The 25,302-nt window shown below is 42.8% G+C and overlaps 1 protein-coding gene across 1 annotated transcript in view; it reads left to right on the top strand.

Annotated features, from left to right (window-relative positions):
• LOC309553093 (C-reactive protein-like) overlaps positions 1–14,513 on the top strand; it is a gene marked incomplete at both ends in the record, with an annotated part of 76,445 nt that extends 61,932 nt beyond the window's left edge. Inside the window, one exon of the mRNA XM_082253992.1 lies at positions 13,918–14,513. Coding sequence (XP_082110118.1) covers positions 13,918–14,513 — 596 coding nt within the window. The remainder of the gene's footprint in view (positions 1–13,917) is intronic.
• Between the last annotated feature and the right edge of the window lie 10,789 nt (positions 14,514–25,302).

Below are 25,302 nucleotides of genomic sequence, written 5' to 3'. Positions count from 1 at the left end.
CGACTTCTCAGTCGGCCACTGGCTCTTTGGTAGGGACGGATTGCACCTAAATGGGGAGGGTGCAGCCGTACTGGGTGAGAGGATGGCCAAAAAGTTAGAGGGGCTTTCAAACTAGGTGATGGGGGGAGGGTACAGATGTAGAATTAGCCAGTGGAAAGCAAGATTCAGAGGGCACAAATGGGGACATTAGCCGTAGGGTGTTCAGAGCTCCTAAACCCAAGGTGGGTACGGGGAAAAATCACAAGAGCAGCCTAAAAACAACATCAAACATGCAACCGGTCAGAATTACGAGGTTTGTATATCAATGCCAGAAGCCTGGCCAACAAGATGGGAGAGCTAGAGCTACTGATGTTTGAGGAGGTCTTAGATTTTGTGGGAATAACTGAGACTTGGTTCGACAGCTCTCATGACTGAATGGCGACCATTTAGGGGTATTCCCTTTATCGCAGGTATTGAGTAGGTAAAGGGGGAGGGGTATGTCTGTATATTAAGAACAGTGTACAGGTAAATATGAGGGATGATATTTATAATGGATCTATTGACGAGGCGGAATCCCTATGGGTAGAACTTAAAAGAGAAGGCACTACAGGGAAGGTAATATTGGGCGTATAATATAGGCCCCCCAACCTGAGGGAGGAGGGGGAGGCAGACCTCCTTTTACAGATAGGATTGACAGCAAGGATGGGAAATGTCATTATAATGGGGGACTTTAATTATCCAGATATAGACTGGGCAGAAGGAACCGCGCATTCAGCCAAGGCTCGGCAGTTCCTAAATGTTTTGCAGGAAAATTTCATGAGTCAGATGGTGAATGCACCGACAAGAAACAATGCGGTACTTGACCTACTGATTACCAACAATTCAGACCTGCTTACGGATATAGAAATACTGGGCAACTTAGGAAACAGTGATCTTAGGTTAATTCGTTTCAGTATTAATTACAGTAATAGGAAACACAAGGGCAATATAAGGACACTGAATTTCAAAAGAGCCAATTTCCCAAAACTGTGCTCTCTGCTAGAAAATATCAAATGTGATAGAACCCTGGGAACAAAAAACACGGAGTAAAAATGGGAGTGCTTCAAGGGCATACTTAACAAAGGGATTGGCCAGTGCATTCCAAAGGGAAATACATTTAAAAGAGCAAAACTGAACCCTGAGTGGCTACATTCCACCATAAAAATGCATATTAAAACTAAAGAAAAGGCCTTCAAAAAATACAAGACTGAGGGGTCATTGGCAGCATTTAAGCATTACAAAGAGTGTAATAAGAAATGTAAAGACGAAATCAATGCGGCTAAAATAGAACACGAGAGACATATAGTGAAAGAGAGTAAAAAGAACCCCAAGAAATTCTTTGAGTATATAAACAGTAAGAAAGCGATGCCAGAACACATTGGCCCCATAAAAGACGGCAAAGGAAATATGGCCACAGAGGACAGGGAAAAGGCGGAAGTGTTAAATAATTTCTTCTCTTCAGTCTTCACAAAAGAATCAAGGGGCTACACTAACCCAGCTTGTAAGGCCAAACTAAATAATACACCTCAGGAAGTACCGCCATGGCTAACAGAAGATAGACTTAGAACTAAACTAGAGAAACTTAACATAAATAAAAAACCAGGATTGGATGGCTTGCACCCGAGGGTTCTTAAAGAGCTCAGCCAGATGATTGCCAAACCATTATTCTTGATCTTTAAGGATAGTCTACAGATGGGTATGGTGCCAGCTGATTGGAAAAAAAGCCAACGTGATACCAATATTTTAAAAAGGGCCGAGATATATCCCGGGTAACTATAGGCCGGTTAGCCTAACATCAGTAGTCTGCAAGATTTTGGAGGGGATGTTAAGGGACCACATACAAGACTTTATTAATGAAAACGGTATTATTAGTAGTAATCAGCATGGATTCATGAAAAATCATTCTTGCCAGACCAATCTATTAACCTTCTACAATGAAGTGAGCTGCCATCTAGATAAAGGTAGGCCTGTGGATGTGGTGTATCTGGACTTTGCAAAGGCATTTGACACCGTTCCCCACAAACGCTTACTGTACAAACTAAGGAAGGTAGGTATGGACCATAAGGTGAGTACCTGGATAGAGAACTGGCTCCAGGGGAGAGTCCAGAGGGTGGTGATTAATGGGGAGTACTCGGATTGGGTGGGTGTGGAAAGTGGGGTCCCCCAAGGTTCTGTCCTGGGGCCAATCCTGTTTAATTTATTCATAAATGATCTAGAGGAGGGGATATCTAGCACAATCTCAGTATTTGCGGATGATACTAAACTAAGCATGCCAATATCTTCTATGCAGGATGTGGAAACCTTACAAGCAGATCTGAACATAATAATGGGGTGGGCAACTACATGGCAGATGAGGTTTAATGTTGAAAAATGTAAAGTAATGCACTTGGGCATCAGAAACCAAGCTACTCACTAGGGGGGAACCTCTGGGTGAGTCTAGGATGGAAAAGGACCTGGGGGTACTGGTAGACAACAGGCTTGGCAGTGGCATGCAATGCCAAGCCGCTGCAAGCAAAGCCAGCGTAATACTAGCATGTATAAAAAAGGGGATTCACTCCAGAAATAAAGAGATTTTTCTCTCACTCTAAAAGACTCTGGTTCGGCCACATCTGGAGTATGCTGTCCAGTTCTGGGCACCGGTCCTCAGGAAGGATGTGCTGGAACTGGATAGAGTCCAGAGAAGGGCAACAAAAATAATTAGAGGAATGGAGGGCATCAGCTATGAGGAAAGACTACAAGCACTGAACTTATTCTCTCTGGAGAAGAGACGATTGAGGGGGGATATGATATCAATGTACAAATACTGTCCTGGCGACCCTAGCATAAGGAACAAACTTTTCAGAGAAAGGGAATACAATAAGACACGTATAGGGGATAGGGTTTATACCACAATAAGACACGTGGCCACTCACTAAAACTAGAGGAAAAACGGTTTAACCTTAAAATACGTAAGGGGTTCTTCACTGTCAGAGCAGTACAGTAAGGATGTGGAATTCTCTTCCACAAGCAGTGGTATCAGCAGGGATCATCGATAGTTTCAAAAAACTATTAGATGGGCACCTTAAAGACCACAACATACAGGGGTATACAATGTACGGTTAACAGCAAGCACAAACACATCATAGGTTGAACTGGATGGAGTGATGTCTTTTTCAACCTCACAAACTATGTAACTATGTAACTGCATCAATGTGGCGTGGCATGGAGGCGATCAGCCTGTGGCACTGCTGAGGTGTTATGGAAGCCCAGGTTGCTTTGATAGCGGCCTTCAGATTGTCTGCATTTTTGGGTCTGGTGTCTCTCATCTTCCTCTTGACAATACCCCACAGATTCTCTATGGGGTTTAGATCAGGCGAGTTTGCTGGCCAATCATGCACAGTAATACCATGATCATGTGACCAGGTATTGGTAGGTTTGGCAGTGTGGGCAGGTGCCAAGTCCTGCTGGAAAATGAAATCAGCATCTCCATAAAGCTGGTCAGCAGAGGGAAGCATGAAGTGCTCTATAATTTCCTGCTAGAGGGCTGCACTGACTTTGGACTTGATAAAACACAGTGGACCAACACCAGCAGATGCCATGGCTCCCCGAATTATAACGGACTGTGGAAAATGTTGCATTTCATTTGGAAATCAAGGTCCCGGAGTCTAGAGGAAGAGCAGAGAGGCACAGAATCCAAGTTGCATGAGGTCCAGTGTGAAGATTCCACAGGACTTGGGGAGCCATGTCATCTGCTGGTGTTGGTCCACTGTGTTTATCAAGTCAAAAGTCTGCGCAGCCCTCTAGCACCTGAACCAGACCCAAAGATTTACTGAACCCTTTTTAAATGTGGACCGCGGCCACCCCAGACATGTGTGAACCGTCTCCTTTGAGAGCCGGTGTTCTGCCGAAAACTCCAACTCACCAAAATCTCCAACCACGTCACTTCCAGTGACTGTACCGCAGCAATAATCGGAGATTTCGACAAGTTGCTGTTTTCACAGACCACCGGCAGCCTTTACTCGACCAGTTGCCTGTTTTTACAGAAAGTAAGGAGGAAAAAAGTTGGCGCCCCTTAGAGGTGGCCAAGTTGTTTGTTAGTAGCAGGCGGACTAACAATGTCAACTCATTATAGCATGTACCGTAGTGTATAGGCTGCCGGTGTTCTGTGAAAACTTAAATTTTTGCTGCTGTAGAGTCACCAGAAGTGATGTGGTTGAAGATTTTGGCGAGTTGGAGTTTTCGGTAGAACATTGGAAACACTCGCCTGTCATGCAAATTGGATGCGGGGAGATCCACATCTAATTCACACATATGTGAACCCTACAGTGGTAACCTGCAAGTATGTGTCAGCAGATGAAAAAGAATGCTCCCATTCCTTCATTGGTCACTCTGACATCACTAATGCGCACCACTTTTCCAAAAGAAGAAAAGGAAAAAAGAGAAAATAAAAAACTTTGTAGCAGTGGGGAGGTTAAGAGAGAAGGCAAGGAAAATAAAGAGACATGGAGTGGAGAGAAGAAAAGAAAAAATAGGGGGAGGGAGAACCAGGGACTACGGGAAGAAGGGGAATTCCTGGAGGCGTGAATGAAGGGGGGGTCCTGTTTAGTTGGCCTGGCAAGGGAAAGATCAGTGCATATTTGTAGGGTATAAAGTATTTATTGGAGAAGCAAAAAAAGGTCCCAGTAAAGCCATCTAGTACATGAGGAAGGCAGCGCATGAACCACACTGGGATGCAATGGATAAGGAAGTCAGGTGAACATCCAGTATAGAAAGGGTTAACAGCTTATTGGTATTGACAACCGAAAAACAAAGTACATAAAATGCTTACATCCCCCTGGGCTGGAGTGTACAAGGGCACCTGGCAGCAAGCAACACAAGTGCAAGGAGGTCAGTCTCCCAGGACTGCTGAGCAGTGTGTGCACAAAGCCGGAAACAAGCCGGCGCAAGGATAAAAGGACTCCACTGTAGTTCCGTAGCGGTGACATCAGCCGGACAGGTGCCACTTGCGGGGAAATACCAGGAACCAGGGTGGACCACAAGCTATATGGTTGCCTGTCCGGCTAATGTCACGTTTTCAAAAAACACTGGGGTATTCTACAGGGAGACAAAATATTAGGATCTTCTCTACCAGATAAACCGAACATGATCTACAGAAAAGCCCGAAATCTCAAAGATCTCATTGCCAGCAATCCGATACATAAACCTATAGTGTCAAAATTCTTTCCAGACATGAAAGGTTTTTTCCCGTGCAAAAACTGCAAAATTTGCAAAGAAGCCAATACCATTCGCACTAACCGTTTTACATCCACAGTCACTGGAAAAGAATACGCCATCAAGGATTTTTTTTTCCTGCCACACCAAGGGGGTTATATACCTCCTTCAGTGTAACTGTGGCCAACAATACATTGGGAGAACCATACGTACAGCAAGTATCCGTATTGGAGAACATCTCTCCAATATACGGAAAGGGTTTATAGGACATAGTGTATCTCTACATTTTTCCAAGTATCATCAAAAAAACCCGAGCAGTTTACAAATAACGGTTATTGAGAAGTATGTGCCCCATTGGAGAGGTAGTAACCTCAAGAGGTCCATTTCCAGAAGGGAAACCTTCTGGATATATGAGATAAAATGTTTTCGACCCTTGAGGCATAACGTAGAATGGGATATCAACGCCCATATAAACAATAGTTGAAAAATCTCCAATTCCTTATCTTTTAACCTATAGACATACCAATAAAGTTTTTAATTTTAACACATTTTAACATATTTTACATATTTTAAAGATTTTATTCTTGTATTTTATTTACCATGTATGTCGATGTTTGTACGCCATTTTATTGTATTTTTATTATTTATAAATAATGGCATGTACCTTTTACCCATTTTCATCAATCTTGATGATAATATGGGAAATTAGAGGAAAGATACTTCTGGTGTCTCCAATTTATGTATGACCGGCCCAGATATGATATAACATATTTTTATATGGTATATATACATTGAGTATTCTTGCATTGTACGCTTATAAAAGACTTGGATCTTTCAGATTTTAAACGCTGATAAAACATATTCCACCGATCTATAAGCTAGAGAAGCCGTTTCCTGCTTTTTCCTGTGGACACCGGAAGTGTCCAATCTTCTAAGAGCTTTTTAAGGACGGATGTGGCGGCGCGCACGTCCCTCCTATCTCAGCAGAAGTCTCATCAGAGGAAACGCGTCAGAGAGGAGGCGTGTCGTGCCCCCACTTGCGTCACCTATCGCCCGATCTGCAGCCGGGCATAGGCGTTCACAGCAGGCTCTCCTGTCACTGTCTCCTTGCAACATATATGTAAGTGCATTACCTTATTTTCTAATAAATCATCTGGGGTATTACACTATCGTCTGCTTATTTATTCCTCACATGGTAACCCGTGGAGTGAAATAGAGAAAGCGGATCTACATGGTTGCGGAGGCGGTCATATATATCCAGCCAGCTGAGGGAACATTCACCCAGGAGTATCTTTCTAGCGCAAACTCTGCACCATCTGGTAAGAGGCCCTCTTGTGCCACTAACACAGGGTGGAATTGCAGTGGAAGATTTCCTCCTTTCAACTGGCTATATTGAATTTATATTTGCACCTTACTATAACCAATCTGGTAAGGAGGAATGCCTGATGGTGGTGGGAGTCACCCTATATATCACCTTGAATATCACTAGAAGTTGATTTCCTAGCACCCCAATTTTTCAGCGATTTTGAATCACTTGGTGAAGATTATATTATTATTTGGACATGGTAGACTATCATTGGTTTTTTGAACCTCATATTGGTTTTTCAACCTTTTTTGATTGATTTGAACCACATTCACATCCATTGGACTATTATTGATTTTTCTTCACCATTCACAGACACTTTCTGAATATCACCTTACAGTTTTGTTGTGATTTATTGCACATATTATATTGTGTTGATTCACTTGGGCTCCACCCTATAGAAGAGGGCCAAGGGGAGGGTGTATGGATATAGACAGGAAGAAAAACAAGCAGAGGGAAGGGAGAGAAGAGAAGAGAAATGAAAATGTATCATAACCAAAATTCAGATGGGCCTGACTGGAAACCTGTCAAAAATGGTTTAAAATTGGTAGTTTCGTTGAGGCCTGGGGGGGCATGTGGCTTTGAGCAGGAAAATCCACTGTAATTCCTTTTGTAGCAGAATTTTATTGAGATCATCACCTCTAGGGTTAGGGTGCAGATGATCCAATGCTAGAAATTCTACATCTGGAAACACATCAGGATGCACTAAAGTGCTGTGCCTACCAAGTGGTAACTCCGGATCCCTTCAGTGTATACTTCTAATATGTTTAGAGATTCTATATCTAAATTCTAACTTAGTCTTGCCGACATAATAACAACCGCAGCTGCACAGGAGTAAGTGCACCACTCCTGTGGTTCTGCAGTTCACAAAATGTTGTGCTGAAAATGTTTCACCATTAGGTAAAATAACTATTTTTCTGGTATCCACGAATTTGCATTGGTTGCATTCACCACAGGTGAATGTTCCTTTGTACTTACATATGTCTTGTCTGTTAGTGCAGAATTCACTATGGACGAGTTTGTCTTTAAGTGAAGGTGCTCGTTTGAATGTTACTTAAGGCTGCGGGGGTATGAATTGTGAAATGGCATTTATTGGAAATGGACTCTTCCATTTCACAATTCATTGTGCCAGTATTTGCGATTATTTGGATTGCCTGCCTCATATGGACAGCCTATTATGATAAGGCTGAATTATCATCGCTAGTTAATAGTATCTGAAGGATTATTGGAGCGCTATAGTGGGTTCATATCGTTGTAGCCATTCCAGTCTGGAGCTGCTTCTACCTATTGGCCTCTAGTGTCTGCCTTTCAACGCATTTGTCTGGTCTGGTCTCTGATGCAGTGGGAATATCGGTCTTTCTGGTGTCTCTGGCCCTGAGGAAGCCTTGCTGCAAAATGCGTCGGCTTGCTGGGGACCCTCAGACCTTGTTATTATAGAGACCACTACCATCTACTGGTACAGAAGTATCGGCACTCCCACTGGGAGTATATTTCTACACATGCGGTTTTTCTTGTGTGGTTTTTATCATATGTTTGTTATGTGGTTTTATATTTGACTCAATAATAAGGTGGTTTCTGGTCACCAGAGCACCCGCTTACATCAGAGTCCCCCTTAAATCAAGATCTGCAGCATTCCTCTTTACGTCAGAGTTACACTGTAAGGGGGAATCCTGCACACTCTGATATATGGGGGAACTCTGTGCTGGCTGGGTTATATTAATCTGACCTTCATGTAAATGGAGAAATATGGTTTATGACTTTTGTTTAACTTAAACCCATTGCTAATAGCACTATATACATGTTTATAGTTTAATTATTCATATTTGCACGGTTTAGCACTGAAAACGGCTATTTTATGTACATTTATGCAGTGCCAGTAAAAAATTGGTGCCGTCCATAAATTTTGGCATTCTGCCAGTAAATTTTACTCCGGGGGGTTGGCAACTCTGCTCTTAATCATGATATAAGAATACAAGAACATCCTTGAGTGCCCATTATTTAGTTTTTCATTGGTGAGAGGGTTGCCAACCAATCAAACACTCTTCTCCACAAAGCACAGTGAGACTTCAGTTACACAGTTTCTCATCAGGATCCTTAGACATTACTTTACTGACGCAGCATACAACTAAACAGTGCTACATAACCTGTTCTGGATTACCCTATTATCTCAGATTCACTTAACTCCTCCCTGCACTTGTTGCTTGCCCTTTTCATTACTGTTAAGCCTCGTTCAAGTTATTTCTGTCAGAGTTCTCCCTCAAATCCTCACCTTCCAAAACTCTGAGTATCTGGAAGCCTCGGCATCACCATTAGTTCACCACTGAAAAGGCCCTCAACCACGCCAGCAGAAATAACAATTTTTTTTTTTCTTGTAGGAGATTTTTCCTTCCTGCATAGACTTTAGCAATTCTTCATCTTCCTGAACACAGAAGTCCTGCAGCTGTACATAAATAGAAAAGGCAACCGCACTCCAGCTTGAAGGTGTGAAATGATAAAATCCAATTATTGAAGATCCAATAGATCAAAACAATCCATAGTGACAAAATCAGAGACAGGGGACAAACACAGTTGACGCGTTTTACGAAATCACTTTCGCTTAATCATAACCGGTTATCATTTCGGTTATGGAATTTATAATTTCACACCTTCAAGCCGGAGTGCGGTTGCCTTTTCTATTCATGTACAGCTGCCAGGATTGCGGACCTAACCAGCACCCTGTTTGATCGTTAGGACATATTTTTTCACCTGAGCGGTTTCCCTTCTCCCTATGTCTTACAGAAGTCCTGCAGGCAGACTTGGACCCAGCAGAGTCACTCCAGGGCCTAAGATAATGTAGCCCTTGGGGATTTATACAATCCATTTCTGGCTGCCCTTATGATACTTTAGGTGACTCTGTTATAGTTAAAACTGATTGTAAAGTCTGGGCCCTGTTCCTCCTAATTATCCTGTCTTTAAAAATAGCATTATAGCACTATAGCTGGGTACTAATTCTATTGTTAGTGATTTCTCTGTGATATTGCATGTTTGAATACTCAGCCGGGTGTGTTTTCATATGGCCTTTATTTGTATTTATATGCTTATAATTTAGGCTTCCTAAAATATACATAGAGCTCTTTTATTAATATTAGGCTGGGTATTAACCTGAAAGCCTTTTTTAGCCAAGCTATGGATTTTAAGCATATATATGCTGGTCTACTTGGGCTAGCTATTGTTTGTGTTCCGTGACCCTTGTATATTATTTCACAGTTCGGTTTCCGGGTGACTATGGAGCGCTGTGGCGTCTCTGTTGCCAAGGAACCATATCCAGGGTCTGTTGGCCAATGAGCTGGCGCTGTTTCTCTTCATAATCGGGTGACGTCTCTCTTCCCATACCGCTGATGAAGTCCCGCCCTTAGAGACGATACACGTGCGGAGGGAAGAGAAGAGCCGCTGACGTCACCCGCTGTTATCCGGAAGTGAAGCAGCAGTGTTGTTCTGCGGACACGCTGCATCTGTTTGCCTTATGATTACAGCTATTAAGTAAGAGGCTTTTTATCTTATTTTATAATACAGCAGGATTCCCAGCCCTTTTGCTGGATATGGGTCTGCCAGGGTTACCGCTAGCAACAACAGCACAATTAGGCATCTTTTCCAAGTGTGAGCGCTGAGACAAGAACCAGTCCAGTATCTTTGGGTTTTTTGGTTGATTGAGAACTTGGAAGGGAGAAGGGATGAGTGGGATACTCTTTTGGCTCAATTAAGGACAAAATTAGGGGAACAACTGAAAAATGCCTGCTGACGCTGACTTGACGCTGGCTGAATGCCGGTCAACTCCGGTTGGCGCTAAATGACACTGACTTGCAGTCTGATAGCACCGAGCTGACTCCTGTCCCTTCCTTGTAGTACAGAGTCCTTATAGCAGCTCCCTTTACACTTTCCTCTGAGGTAGCTATTTGAATATCTGCTGCAACCCTTAACACTTCAGGGCCCGGACTGGCGCCCTCTTTACTCATACACTTCTCTTCAGGGCTTAGACTCTGGCACCCCCTTTCTAAGCCTCCACTTGGTTAGCTGGCTCCTGGATCCCTCTGACCTTCTGGAGTGGTCCCCTAACCTAGGCAAACCCCTGGGCAGTTTACAGTACTCACAACACTGCTTTTCTGTAAACTCCTGCCCCAGAAGCTCCACTCAGTCCACAGCACATTGGATCCATCTCTGCAGCTCAGCTCAACCTTCTGTTCTCTAAGCCGACCGCTGAGGACACCTTTCCTTGCACTGACAGTAGGAGAGACAGCCGTCAAGCCCCCCCCCATCCTGGGACTCTGCTTCCCGCAAAACACCCCCTGTCATGTGCTCCCCTCAGACTTATACCCCTACCCAGGATGCATTGTGGCAGACTCTGCCCTCTGGGGTGGATACAAGACCTAGAGTGCTGTTGGCTGGTTTGCCTCAACTGTCCAATGAGAGCCCTCATTGGACACAGCGGGGAGACTCCCCAGACACAACAGTCACCCCTGGAAACACATGACAGTCTAACTGAGTGATCAAAGCCCCTGATAAGCAGAGCCACAATATACTTTTTCCTAGCACCTACCCAGGAGGGTGCTACATCAATAAAAGTGTTATCAGTATTACACTATGGTCCGCTCCCTTTTGTATTTTATGGTACTGTGGAGAGAAAGGTTTTCCTGATCGGAAGGTGCTATTTTTGGTCAGTTTGTTCCCTTGAGACTATCTTTGCATCCTGCTGGCATTTCCATCGGTGTGTCCCTGTACCCTGGAGTGTAAAGTGGATTCTTATGCCTATTATTCAGGTCCTTAAGGTGAGAGGCTAATTCATGTGGTGGAGGTTAACCGCACTGTGAACACCTGTTACTCTTACCAAGAGGAGCGTGTATCCAGCACCTTTCTATCACGGGCCTTCTTGCATGGACTATTATCTTTACTTATATTTATATTATGTTGATTTATTTGTAGCGCTGCACTATTGTACTGTGGAATTTGCTATACTGTTTTTTTGTAATTTGACCTGAGTGCACAGCAGCTTATTTTTATCCTTTGTATTTGGGGTGTTGCGCCAATATATTTGCCATTTATATTTGGTGTGTAAGGGAGGCTGAGGTCTTAAGAAGGATGAGGCCAGGTACAGAGAACCCATCCTAATCAGCCTCTCCTTTAAGGGTAGCACTACACTTGGCAGTGTAACCAATAAGGGGTTCAAAGTCAATAGCAAATATGAATACAAATACAAAGCCCTCTGGATCAAGTAAGACATGCACAGCATTGGGTCCCATCCCATGACTTGTTCTAAAGCTGTGAAGTGCATGGAAGAATAATCCCTGCAAGGCAATGCCCGAACAAGGAGCGTCCTCTGCTCCAGTCGACATCATCGCTGTACAGAATAAACTATTATTACTGAAAGCTAAAAATGATCAATACATGACCCAACCTGAAATTTCAAAATTGTAAATGAAACTGAGGCCCACCTGGGAACAGAAGTGAAAACTGTCACATGAAACTAAAAAGAGAGAGGTGGTACCCTGCTACCACTACTGGTGGAATGGGAGATTGCCACAAGAGGCTTTTCTGTAAGTGTCACAGCACGGCCACTCAGCCTGCAAGAGGGCAATCTGCAAGGTATAACCTAAGAGGTTCAGGGGCATAAAGGCCATAGGCTGTACAGGAAAAAGTAATGTGGGTAAGGACATAAGTTTATTATGCCTATAAGGCCGTACAAGGCGGGAAGCAGTCAGAAGGCATGACCATTAGTAATACCTCAAAGAAGAGAAAGTAAGAAGAAAATCCACATCTTAAGGTAAACAATAATGTACAACAGAGTTCCAGGGGAGCCCATGCTATCATTGGCATGTGGTGTCAATGACATACCTGTCCAATGAATGGAAAGAGAAAGACAGAATGGTTTACAAAACTGAACGAGGCAGTAGGCTTTCTTGATAGTCCAGGCATAAAAAGTTCACATCAACATATATATAAACAATTGCCCCCCATTCCTACAGACCTTCTATATCTCTCCATGGGACAACTATGAAGTAGTCTTTAGGTATAAATCTCAGATTCCTGGTAAAATAGGGGGGAATAGAGGAATCAGCAAAGGGAAAACTTAGAGGTTCTTTCGTGTGGTGTGCAAGAAGTCTGAGGAGGACAGTACATTGCCAGATGAGCCTTGGGAGATCAGTGGTTTTAATCAATGTAAGCAACAAGTATTCTTGTTCAGAAAAGACAGGACTGCCAAGCAGTATGCAATACTTACATAATGAAAAATATTAGCAGCAGGACAAGAGCATGGTAAATTCCTCGTGAATATACAGAGGCTGTCCTTGAGCTGGTCCTCAGGTGTCGGATCAGCTCTGCCAATGGGTGCGGTGGTTGCAACAGGTGCATTGTGAGCTTCCCTGGGAAGCAACCACTGCCATGTCTGGTGGTGTTGCGATGGACAACCAGTTAGGCATTGGATTTGGATCCATCTCAGGAAACATGAAGAAGTCTGGTAGTTCCTTTGGGTGGAGTAGCGAGAAGGTGCGGTTGCCCTTCTAGCGATCAGGTGGAATGGGTGGCTCCATATTGTATGTATGTCATGTTCCCCAAGTTGCTCCAGAAGGGGTTTTAGGGATCTCTGCATTTGTAATGTCTTCCTGGAAATGTCTGGCAGCAAATAAATAAAAGCCCTGCCGAAGTTCAGGATGCCCACATGCCATGCACTTTGCAGAATATCCCCCCTTAGAGTGTAGGAATGGCAATGGCAGGATGCATCCCTCAGCCTATCCTGAATTGTGGAATGGGGGCCAAGGGTCCTGTGAACTCTGTCTACGATGATTTCAGTTTGAGATGGACGGTCTAGATATCTGTTAAAGATGGCCATCACTGTAGATCAGAGATCAGCTTGTGAGGTCATTTCCTATGCTAATTCTAAAAATGTTAATTGGTCAAATGGGCAATTGTTTTCTGTTGTAGACACCATCATTGCTGGGTCTTTTAGGGTGCCAAATGAAGGGTTACTGCTTTACTGTAAGGCTGTAGAGGAGCCATGGGCTGGAAGATCTACAAGAGCATGTCCTAACTCTTCCATACCAAGACCATGCCCTTATGTCTTTATTTTATTGAACATGTTAGCAGAACATTTGGAAATAAAAGTAGGTCCTTTGATTGGCCAACTTAGGTGACTGAGGTAGGCTGCCTAGACAATATAGCTCCTGGATCTGAAAGCCACATATACACAAAACAAAAAGGAATATATTGATCTGAGATATATGAGAGCATCTAATTCCTAAATCTAGCTTTCTGAATGTATTGTTCAGCATCTAAAGCTTTGATCTTCTGTAATGAGTTTTGTCTGTTTTCTTTCCTAGACTTGGAGGGTAAAGTGTTTGTCTTCCCCAAAGAAACCGACACAGCGTATGTCATCCTAAAACCTACAATTACAAGACCATTGAAGAAAGTCAGCGTCTGTCTACGTACCTACAGTGTACTTACACGCCAGTATGCTCTCTTTTCTCTTTCTACTCCCAGGTTTGATGATGACTTTGAAATCTACTTAAGTCAAGAGACTTGTTCTGTATCTATCAACTCACAAGTCACTAGTTTTAATACCGGCTCAGTGCCCCTGGACTGGAGACACACCTGTGCAACCTGGGACTCTGACACTGGAATGATCCAACTTTGGGTCAACGGGAAACTCTACCCCAGAAGAGTCTCCATGAAAGGGTCTTTTATTGCAGCTGAGACCAGCATTGTTCTGGGGCAGGAACAAGACAATTTTGGCGGAAGTTTTGATGCTAAGCAGTCATTGGTTGGTGAAATAGGTGACGTCCACATGTGGGATTATGTCCTAACTCCAGGAGATGTACAGAAGGTCAACTCTGGTGGTCTCTTTGGAAATGTCATTAATTGGAATTCTCTAGTCTATGAAATCAAAGGCGAAGTTTTCATCTTGCCTAAACCCTAATGAAATCAGCGCATATTATATACACCTCGGGGTTGATTTACTAAAGGCAAATTAGCTGTTCACTTTGCAAGAGAATTTACCTTAGTGTATGAAGTGAGGCTCTGCTGACTTCAATTATTTGGTTTGGAGCGGAGGCATATCTGTGTGACCTGGAACTCTGTCACTGGGGAGAAACAATATTGGGTCAGGGGTAACTCAGAGGTAAAGCTCTGCTGCCTTCCAACATTTGGTTTGGAGGCATATCTGTGTGACCTGGAACTCTGACACTTGACACTGGGGAGAACCAATATTGGGTCAGGGGGTAACTCAGAGGTAAAGCTCTGCTGCCTTATATCATCCAATCACATGCCACTATAAAATGCTGCTATTTTCCCTGCATCTGATTGGGCGTCCTGTGCAAAGTGAATTGTCTCCACTTTCACTAAGCTAAGTGAAATTTCTCTTACAAACTGAACCATCTGTTTGCCTTTAGTAAATACACTTCTTTAAGGTGCCCAACTGCTGGTTCTGAATTAAATTATAAAATAATGATTTATAATCCACATTAATTGCAAAAGGAAAAAGAATGGCTGCTCTTGCTGGGGGATGGGTCCTTTGTTCCAGACAGTCTTGATAGGTGAGATGTTAACCAGACTGATGTTGAATGTTCCAAAAGCACAGTGTTAGTGCTATCATCGAGGGCAGCTCTTACAGGGCCAAAGCGAGATCCCACATGTAAGCAGAGTAAAGAGGAGGCCACACTCAGTGAAGCAGTAATAACAAATTTATTAAGCTCATATCAAGACTTACATAAAATCAAAAAGCGGAGCGTCATGACCCGGCGTCCTTCCTAATTCACCATGTACCCGTTGTGGAAGCTGAATCAGAGTGTGGCTACGGCGAACCGCATACCTCACAGATGGACCGTGCGGCCATAGACGAGGAATGGGCGGTTACCAGTTTCGGAGGATGCTCACAACAGCTCCTTCTTCAGACCAATAGAATACACGACCAGACGCTGGACACTTAAGAGTGCTGGCCGGAAGTATCTATTAACAAAGGGGAAACAGGAGATGGAGCCAATAAGCCGGGGACACCCGAATCAGGAGGACTCCAGCCCCAATGTTGGTATATGAAACATACAAAGCATGACAAATCAATTTAATATTAACAATATTTAAAAGGCATTAAAAAACTATAATGAATACTAGCATACATAACCATACACTAGTTTATACCAGGCACATGGTGCAGCGAACATTTTTTAAAAAATAAAAATAATAATAGAATAAAAATAAAAACAAAAATTAAAATTAAAAAAAAAAACTAAGAAACTTAAAGCAACTAAAAAGAAAAAAAAAACAATTAATAAAATAAATAATAAAAATTATTTTTAAAATATATAACAATAATAATGTAAAATGGAACACCACTCTAAAAAAATCCCTCAAAAGAATCTAAACAGCTGAAAACATAAAACACAAAAAATAAAACGTGAAAAAAAAAAAACTTGAAAAAAACATGAAAAGAACAGGACTGGACCTTACAAGATATTGTTAACATCAAGTTCTTCATTAAAGAGGAAGTAAACCCTCCTCTGACACTTGTACCTATAGGTGATCCTATGATATGGGTTACCTATAGGTACTGTAAATATCTCCTAAACATGTACAGTTTAGGAGATATTCACCTTACATGCAGCCAGTGACATCACTGACGTAAGCGCTCTGAAGGAACGGCCGCTGGTGCCGTTCCTTCAGAGCCCCGTGCCGTGACCGTCGGCTCCCGCGCGCATGCGCGGGAGTGACGTAATCGCGGGTCCGGCCAATCATATGGCCGGATGCCGCAATCCCGGAAGACGGGCGACTGAACATGTCGCCCATCATACAGGTAAGCGGGCGGCACAGCGGGGGCTTGTTCTAAGGTAAGTATTTCATAATGAGCTAGTATGCGATGCATACTAGCTCATTGTGTGTTTCTCTTTCAGGTTGAAAAAAAAAAAATTCAATGGATTTTACAACCTCTTTAAGTCCTCCAGGCGAGAGGACGTCCAGGGCATTGGATCTATGCCCTGGACTTCCTCTCGCCTGGAAGACTTAATGAAGAACTTGATGTTAACACTATCTTGTAAGGTCCAGTCCTGTTCCTTTCACATTTTTTTTTCACGTTTTTTTTTTTTTTACGTTTTTTTTTTTTTTTTTTTTGTTTTATGTTTTTTCATAACTCTAATTTTTTAGAGTGGTGTTCCATTTTACATTATTATTGTTATATATTTTATATATTTTTTTTATTATTTACTTTATACATTTTTTTTTGTTGTTTTAAGTTTATTTGTTTTTTAATTTTTATTTTTGTTTTTATTTTTATTTTATTATTTTTATTTTTGACACTCAACTTTTTGCTTTTATGTAAGTCTTGATATGAGCCAAATAAATTTGTTATTACTGCTTCACTGAGTGGCGCCTTCTCATTACTCTGCTATAATTCACATCAACAATGAGAGTTGGCAGTGACAGTGATCAGTGAAGATCAAACAATCAATAAATCGAGGGTCTCAATTTAATTACATAAAAATTGTAAACACAATTTTGCATTATGGTGTTTTTTTTTTTTTTGTTTTGTTTTTTAAATTCAACAATATTTCTTGTAATTTTAAAATCTTGTTAAAAATAATAATTAGTAGTATAAACAACATGAAATAAAATACATGGGAGCAAAATATGAGCTGTGTTATTTCTATATTCTTGCTTTGTTCTAAAACCTGAAATCTGATTGGTTGGTTTTAAGTGACCTTCACCTCTTCCTTCATTCTCAAGTATTTGTAGGAGGTAATAAGGGTTAGAACCAAAGAGGAGATCCCTTTTTAACCCAAATAACAAACCCCATTGAAGACAGAGGGAACCGAAAAGAAAAATCAAAAGTGCCCTTTTTAAGGGCTTATTTGCAAGTAATTGGCCATAAAAGGGGTATGGTGGTCTGGTAACTGCCCTGGGGGACGTGTATCAATAAAAAAAATAAAATACATTTTTCAGGAGCAGTGATTTTAATTATGTTTAAAGTATAACAATAAAAATAAAAATGTCCTTTAACTGCTTGCCATCCGCCGCACGACTATTTACGGCGGCGGTCAGCCCCTCACAGGCAAAGTGACGTAGGGCTACGTCGCTAGCCTGGGAGGGTCTAGGGAGCGAGCGCGTGCCACCGGAGGCGTGCTCCCGCTCGCTCACAGGCCCCCCCGCGCGAGTGACCGGCGGACCCGATGTCTGCCGGTCACTCAGCGATCGTCCGTTAGAGCAGGAGAAAGGCAGGCGGCTAATGTAAACAAGCCGCCTGTCATTCTCCCCTGTGTATGAATGGTGATCATACGGTTCAACTATGTAGGACCGTTGATCACTGTTCCTACACCTCAAGCCACAGCCAATCACAGTTAGAAACGCCCCTAGGACACACTTAACCCCTCCCTCTCCAAAAAAGTTAACCCCTTCAATGCCAGTGTCATTTTACAGTAACAGTGCATATGTATAGCACTGATTACTGTAGTAATGTCACTGGTAACCACAAAAGTGTAAAAAATGTCAGTCAAGGGTCCGATCTGTCCGCCGCAATGTCGCAGTACCGCAAAAAAAAAAATCGCAGATCACCGCCATTACGCGTTAAAAAAAAAAACAACAAAAATGACAAAAATCTTTCCCTTAGTTGGTAAACGCAAAAAAATTGATTTTTACTTTTTTTTGGGGGGAATTTTATATTAAAAAATGTGAAAAATATTGTTATTTTTGCAAAATTGACGCTCTTTTTTTGTTTATAGCGCAAAAAGTAAAAATCGCACAGGTGATCAAATACCACCAAAAGAAAGCTCTGTTTGTGGAGGAAAAAAGGACATCAAATTCGTTTAGGTACAGCGTTGCAAGACCGCGCAATTGTCCGTTAAAGTCATGCAGTGCCGAATCGCAAAATAGGCCCTGGTCAGGGTAAAATCTTTCGGGGCTTAAGTGGTTAAATATAGTGCCTGGGGGTTATCCCTTAATGTGCCTGTAAAATGGTGCATCTGTAACATGCATAGAACATGCTGCAGAAAAAAATTAAATTTCTAAAGAAAAAAAAAAAAAAAGAGTCGAATCCCTTTTAAAATGACTCGCAGTTACAATTGCCGGCACCCAGCTATTTAATTTTTTTTTTAAAAATGGCGTGCGATCCCCCCACAATCCATACCAGACCCTTATCCGGGCATGCAGCCTGGCAGGTCAGGAAAGGAAGGATGAACGAGTGCCACATGCCCTCAACATGGGGGTGGGTGCTCTGGGGCAAGGGGTACCCTGCCCCCCCCACCCTAAAGCACCTTGTACCATGTTAATGGGGACAAGGCCTCTTCTTGACAACCCTGGGCTGTGGTTGTTGGGGTCTGTGGGTGAGGGGCTTATCGGAATATCGAAGCGCTTTTAACAAGGGGGCCCCCAGATCCCACCCCCCCCCCTCATGTGAATCTTCTTTTTAAATTTTGTCATGGGATTCCCCTCTAAATCCATACCAGACTGGGGGGGGGGGGGGGAGACACACTCCATTTTTTCTTTATTTTTTTTACTGGTGCTTTTTTTTTTTTTTATTCAGCTGTCATCAGGGAAACCTATTGAAAGCAGATGACTCATCAGTTGTTAAGGATGTGGCGGTTGGCTGCTTGGCCCCGATCATTAACAACCAGCATACACTGTGCCCTGATTGGGCAAAGCTCTGCCCAATCAGGAAGCAGAATGCACCGTGCAGCACTCACTGCATTGCAGGGTGTTAGATGGGGGGAACACCTAGCGAACACCCTGAAAATTCAGGCAAATGTTCGGCCCAAACTCATGCTTGGGCCGAACCAATCGCCCATGCCTATTTGCAATGAAAAGAAAAAAAAGACTGAAAATTAAAAAAAAAAAAACGAAATTTCCCCTTTTCTGTTATAAAAAAATATGCAATAAAATCAAATTTCTTCATAAATTTAGGCTAACATTTATTCTGCTTCATGTCTTTGGTAAAAAAAAAAAAATCCCAATAAGTGTGTATTGATTGGTTTGGGTGAAAGTTATAGCGTCTACAAACCGTGGGATAAATATTTGTAAATTGATCAATCCAGATGTACTGACAGCTGTTCTAATTTCTTGAGGCCCAGAAATGCCCAAAGAGTATGAATACCCCCCAAATTACCCCTTTTTTGGAAAGTAGACAGTCTGAGGCATTAGGTAAGAGGCATGGCAAGTTTTGTCAAGATGACATCTTTTTGTCACAATTTTTTGAAAATGAAGAAATTGAATAAAATTGTTATTATCTTGTACTTTTTATTTTTACATCCTGTCACCTGTGCAGTACAGCATCATATGACTGGTGTGGGGTGATCAGGGTGTCACCAGTGCAGTACAGCGTCATCATATGACTGGTGTGGGGTGATCAGGGTGTCACCAGTACAGTACAGCGTCATCATATGACTGGTGTGGGGTGATCAGGGTGTCACCAGTGCAGTACATCATCATCATATGACTGGTGTGGGGTGATCAGGGTGTCACCAGTGCAGTACAGCGTCATCATATGACTGGTGTGGGGTGATCAGGGTGTCACCAGTACAGTACAGCGTCATCATATGACTGGTGTGGGGTGATCAGGGTGTCACCAGTGCAGTACATCATCATCATATGACTGGTGTGGGGTGATCAGGGTGTCACCAGTGCAGTACAGCGTCATCATATGACTGGTGTGGGGTGATCAGGGTGTCACCAGTGCAGTACAGCGTCATCATATGACTGGTGTGGGGTGTTTAGGGTGTCACCAGTGCAGTACAGCGACATCATTATTGGTGTAGTGGTGATCAGGGTGTTACCAGTACAGTACAGCGCCATCATATGACTGGTGTGAGGTGATCAGGGTGTCACCAGTACAGTACAGCGCCATCATATGACTGGTATAGCAGTGATCAGGGTGTCACCAGTACAGTACAGCTCTATCATATGACTGGTGTGGGGTGATCAGGGTGTCACCAGTGCAGTACAGCATCATCATATGACTGGTGTGGGGTGATCAGGGTGTCACCAGTGCAGTACAGCGCCATCATATGACTGGTGTGAGGTGATCAGGGTGTAACCAGCACAGTACAGCATCATCATATGACTGGTGTGGGGTGATCAGGGTGTCACCAGTGCAGTACAGCGCCATCATATGACTAGTGTAGTAGTAATCAGGGTGTCACCAGTGCAGTAAAGCGACATCATATGACTGGTGTGGGGCAATCAGGGTGTCACCAGTGCAGTACAGCGCCATCATATGACTGGTGTAGCGGTGATCAGGGTGTCACCAGTACAGTACAGCTCTATCATATGACTGGTGTGGGGTGATCAGGGTGTCACCAGTGCAGTACAGCATCATCATATGACTGGTGTGGGGTGATCAGGGTGTCACCAGTGCAGTACAGCGCCATCATATGACTGGTGTGAGGTGATCAGGGTGTAACCAGCACAGTACAGCATCATCATATGACTGGTGTGGGGTGATCAGGGTGTCACCAGTGCAGTACAGCGCCATCATATGACTGGTGTGGGGCAATCAGGGTGTCACCAGTGCAGTACAGCGCCATCATATGACTGGTGTAGCGGTGATCAGGGTGTAACCAGCACAGTACAGCGCCATCATATGACTGGTGTGAGGTGATCAGGGTGTCACCAGTACAGTACAGTGCCATCATATGACTGGTGTGAGGTGATCAGGGTGTCACCAGTACAGTACAGTGCAATCATATGACTGGTATAGCAGTGATCAGGGTGTCACCAGTAGAGATGTCACAAACATAAAATTTAATGTTCGCGAACGGCGAACGCGAACTTCCGCAAATGTTCGCGAACCGGGCGAACCGCCATAGACTTCAATAGGCAGGCGAATTTTAAAACCCACAGGGACTCTTTCTGGCCACAATAGTGATGGAAAAGTTGTTTCAAGGGGACTAACACCTGGACTGTGGCATGCCGGAGGGGGATCCATGGCAAAACTCCCATGGAAAATTACGTAGTTGACGCAGAGTCGGGTTTTAATTCATAAAGGGCATAAATCGCCTAACATTCCTAAATTGTTTGGAATAACGTGCTTTAAATCATCCAGTGTGTGTATACGATCAGGTATGATTTTGTATCGATCGGGTAGTGTAAGGGTTACGCCCGCTTTACAGTGACAGACCAAACTCCCCGTTTAACGCACCGCAAACAACCGCAAACAGACGAGAACCGACCAAAATGGGACAGGAACTGGGCTTTAAGGGTTAGGGTTAGGTTTAGTGTTAGGGGATAGGGTTAGGGTTACGGTGAGATGCTTAGGGTTAGAGTTAGTAACCCTACCCCTACGCCTCTAACCCTAACCGTCTAACCCTAAGCACTAAAAATAACCCTAACCCTAGCCCTGACCCTAATTCTAATTTTTTTTTGGGTTCTGGGCATGCTACAGAGCTGAAACATCACAGGTACACTTTTTAGACCCCCTAGACACTAAATCGCACAAAAAAAAGTTCTTACAAATTGTCATTTTTGATAGAGAGCCAATTATTGGAAAAATAAAAATGAAAATAAATAAAAAATTTCTTTGGATTTAGCGTCTGGGGGGTCTAAAAAGTGTACCTGTGAAGTTTCAGCCCTGTAGCATGTCCGGAACCAGAAAAAAAATTACGAATTAGGGTTAGGGTTAGGGTTAGGGGGTTAAGTTTAAGGTTAGAGGGTTAGTGTTAGTGGATAGGGTTAGGGTTACGGTGAGATACTTAGGGTTAGAGTTAGTAACCCTACCACTACCCCTCTAACCCTAAGCACTAAAAATAACCCTAACCTTAGCCCTGACCCTAACCCTAGCCCTAACAGCAGGAGTGGACACAGAACACTGGCCTAGCTAATGATTTCCCTATCAATTCAGCAGCAACAGCAGCCCTCTCCCTGCTCTAACAAACACTGCAGCTTCAGAATGAATCTAAGATGGATGCTGTCCTTGCTTTTTTATAGGAGGTGGGAGGGTGTGGGAGAGAGGTATGCTGATTGGCTGGAATGTGTCTGCTGACTGGGAGATTCAGGGTCAAAGTTTGCTCAATGATGATGTATAGGAGGCGGACCAAACATCGCATATGTTCACCCGCCGAGGCGAACGCGAACATGCGAAGTTCGCAGGGAACTGTTCGCCGGCGAACAGTTCGGGACATCTCTAGTCACCAGTGCAGTACAGCATCATCATATGACTGGTGTGGGGTGATCAGGGTGTCACCAGAGCACTACAGCTCCATCATATGACTAGTGTAGTAGTAATCAGGGTGTCACCAGTGCAGTACAGCGACATCATGACTGGTGTAGCGGTGATCAGGGCGCATCCAGCACAGTACAGCATCATCATATGACTGGTGGGGGGTGATCAGGGTGTCACCAGAGCAGTTCAGCGCCATCATATGACTGGTGTGAGGGGATCAGGGTGTCACCAGTGCAGTACAGTGCCATCATATGACTGGTGTAGTGGTGATCGGGGACACTGACTGGTGACAGTATGCTAACCACTTTCATACTGACGTCCTTAGGTTTGAGTGGAGATATCTGAATGATGGGTGCAGGTGCAGGCATCATTCAAATATCTTCTTTTTCTGCCGGCGATTCCGTGCACCATAAGAAAAATCATGCGGCTTTTCAGTGGAAGGGAACATCCCTCCTCCCACCGCCTTCCGGTGCTTCTATTAGCTCAACTGTGTGATTGGCAACCCGGAGAAGGAACCCACCGATGACGAAAGTTTACCATAAAGCTGAGTGAGGACCAGATGGTCCCAGGTCATCTCTATTACTCTCGAAGGCCAGGCGCGACATTATGACGTCACGTCCGGACTCGGCAGTTGTAATTACTGCTGTGTGTTCAGCTGGAAAGCCTGAGATCTTTTTTTTTATCTCAGGCTTTCCAGCCTAGAGGAGAGAAGTGGGAACTTATAGACCCCAGATCTCTCCATAAAGAGGACCTGTCATGCCCTATTCCTATTACAAGGGATATTTACATTCATTGTAATAGGAATAAAAAGTGATAAAAAAAATGTAATGGGAAAGTGTAAAAATAAAAAAAAATTAAAATAAAATAAACAATAAAAAAATATAAAGGGAAAGTGTAAAACAGACAAAAAAAATGTAATAAAACAAACAATAAAAAAAATGTAAAGAGAAAGTGTAAAAAAAAAAAAAAAAAAAAAAAAAAGAAAAAAAGAAAATAAAATAAACAATAAAAAAAAAAATGTAAAGCTTTCCTAGTCCCCGCGTGCTCGCATTTAGAAGCCAATGCATCTGCATATGTAAACAATGTTCAAACGACACACGTGAGGTGTCGCCACGATCGTTAGAGTGAGAGCAATAATTCTATCCCTAGACCTCCTCTGTAGCCTAAGAAGATTTTAAAGTACCAAAGTTTGGCGCCATTCCACCGGCAGACCCAATTTTAAAGCATGATATGTTAGGTATCTATTTACTCGGTGTAATATCATCTTTCACAATATACCAAAAGGTTGGGCTAACTTTACTGTTTTGTCACGTTCAAAAAATCACGTTTAAAAAATTGCTGTGCAAATACTATGTGACATAAAAAAATTGCAATGACCACCATTTTGTTCCCTAGGGTCTCTGCTAAAAAATATAAATACAATGTTTGGGGGTCCTGGGTAATTTTCTAGCAAAAAAAAATACATGTTAGGTATCTATTTACTCGGCATAACATCATTCTTCACATTAAACAAAAAGAATTGACTAATGCTGGCCATACACTAGCCGGAAGATCGTTCGAAAAACTGTCATTTGGTCAGATCGTTCGTTTTTCATCCAGTTAATGGGCACAAATAGAAAATCGTTTTTAACTTTTCAGAGCTGAAAAATCAAAGGAACAGTTTTGAAAATCTGTCGGCCGAATGATAAACGAACGATAAATTGAAAGGTTAATGTGTTTCTCGGCCGACCTGTTTGCACCAGGTATACAGTATGTGACAAACTGAACAAAAAACTGATTCATTTATGTACATTGAACGATGTACCATTCGAAATGCGGTCATTACATGATGGCACGATCGTCTGCTCTCACGGCTGATTTTTCTATTTTCGAAAATGAGTTCGCCCGATATTTCGGCTAGTGTATGGCCAGCATAAGTTTACTGTTTTTTTTTTTTTTTTAATTAATTTAAGCACCCACCTTAAATAATGATAGAACCTGCCACAAATATTTCCGCTCAATGCTATCAAATGCTTTTACGGCGTCGAGGGACAATATAGCACGTGACCCCACCCTTTCTGTTGGGATTTGTAGATTTAGGAATAGTCCCCTAACATTAAGTGATGTAGATTTTCCTGGAATAAATCCATGTTGGTCCAGGTGAATTATAGTGTGAATTATTTTACCTAATCTATTGGACAATATTTTTCCCAGTATTTTATCATCTGTACAAAGTAAAGATATTGGTCTATATGATGTGGGGTGAGTTAGGTCTCTCCCTTCTTTTGGTATTACTATTATAGGAGCTTCTGTCATCAACATCGGTAATCTACCTTACTTCAATGCTTCATTCTGTACCTGCAACAGCTCTGGTAACATTATTTCTCCATATTCTCCATATATCTCATTTGGTAGTCCATCTGGCCCTGGTGCTTTATGGTTTGCTAGCTCCCCTACTGCCTCTCGCAGCTCTTCAGCAGTAACAGGCATTTCCAATATTGCCCTATCACTCTCCGCGAGCTGGAGAATAGGCAGACCCTGTATAAAATCTCCCACTTCTCTATTCCCTTCCTTTACTATAAATCTACATAAT

This window comes from Pelophylax lessonae (assembly GCF_965119305.1).
Source record: "Pelophylax lessonae genome assembly, chromosome: 4".
Classification (NCBI taxonomy): Eukaryota; Metazoa; Chordata; class Amphibia; order Anura; family Ranidae; genus Pelophylax; species Pelophylax lessonae.
The sequence above is the reverse complement of the archived record's forward strand: the minus strand, read 5'-3'. Positions and strand labels throughout refer to the sequence as shown.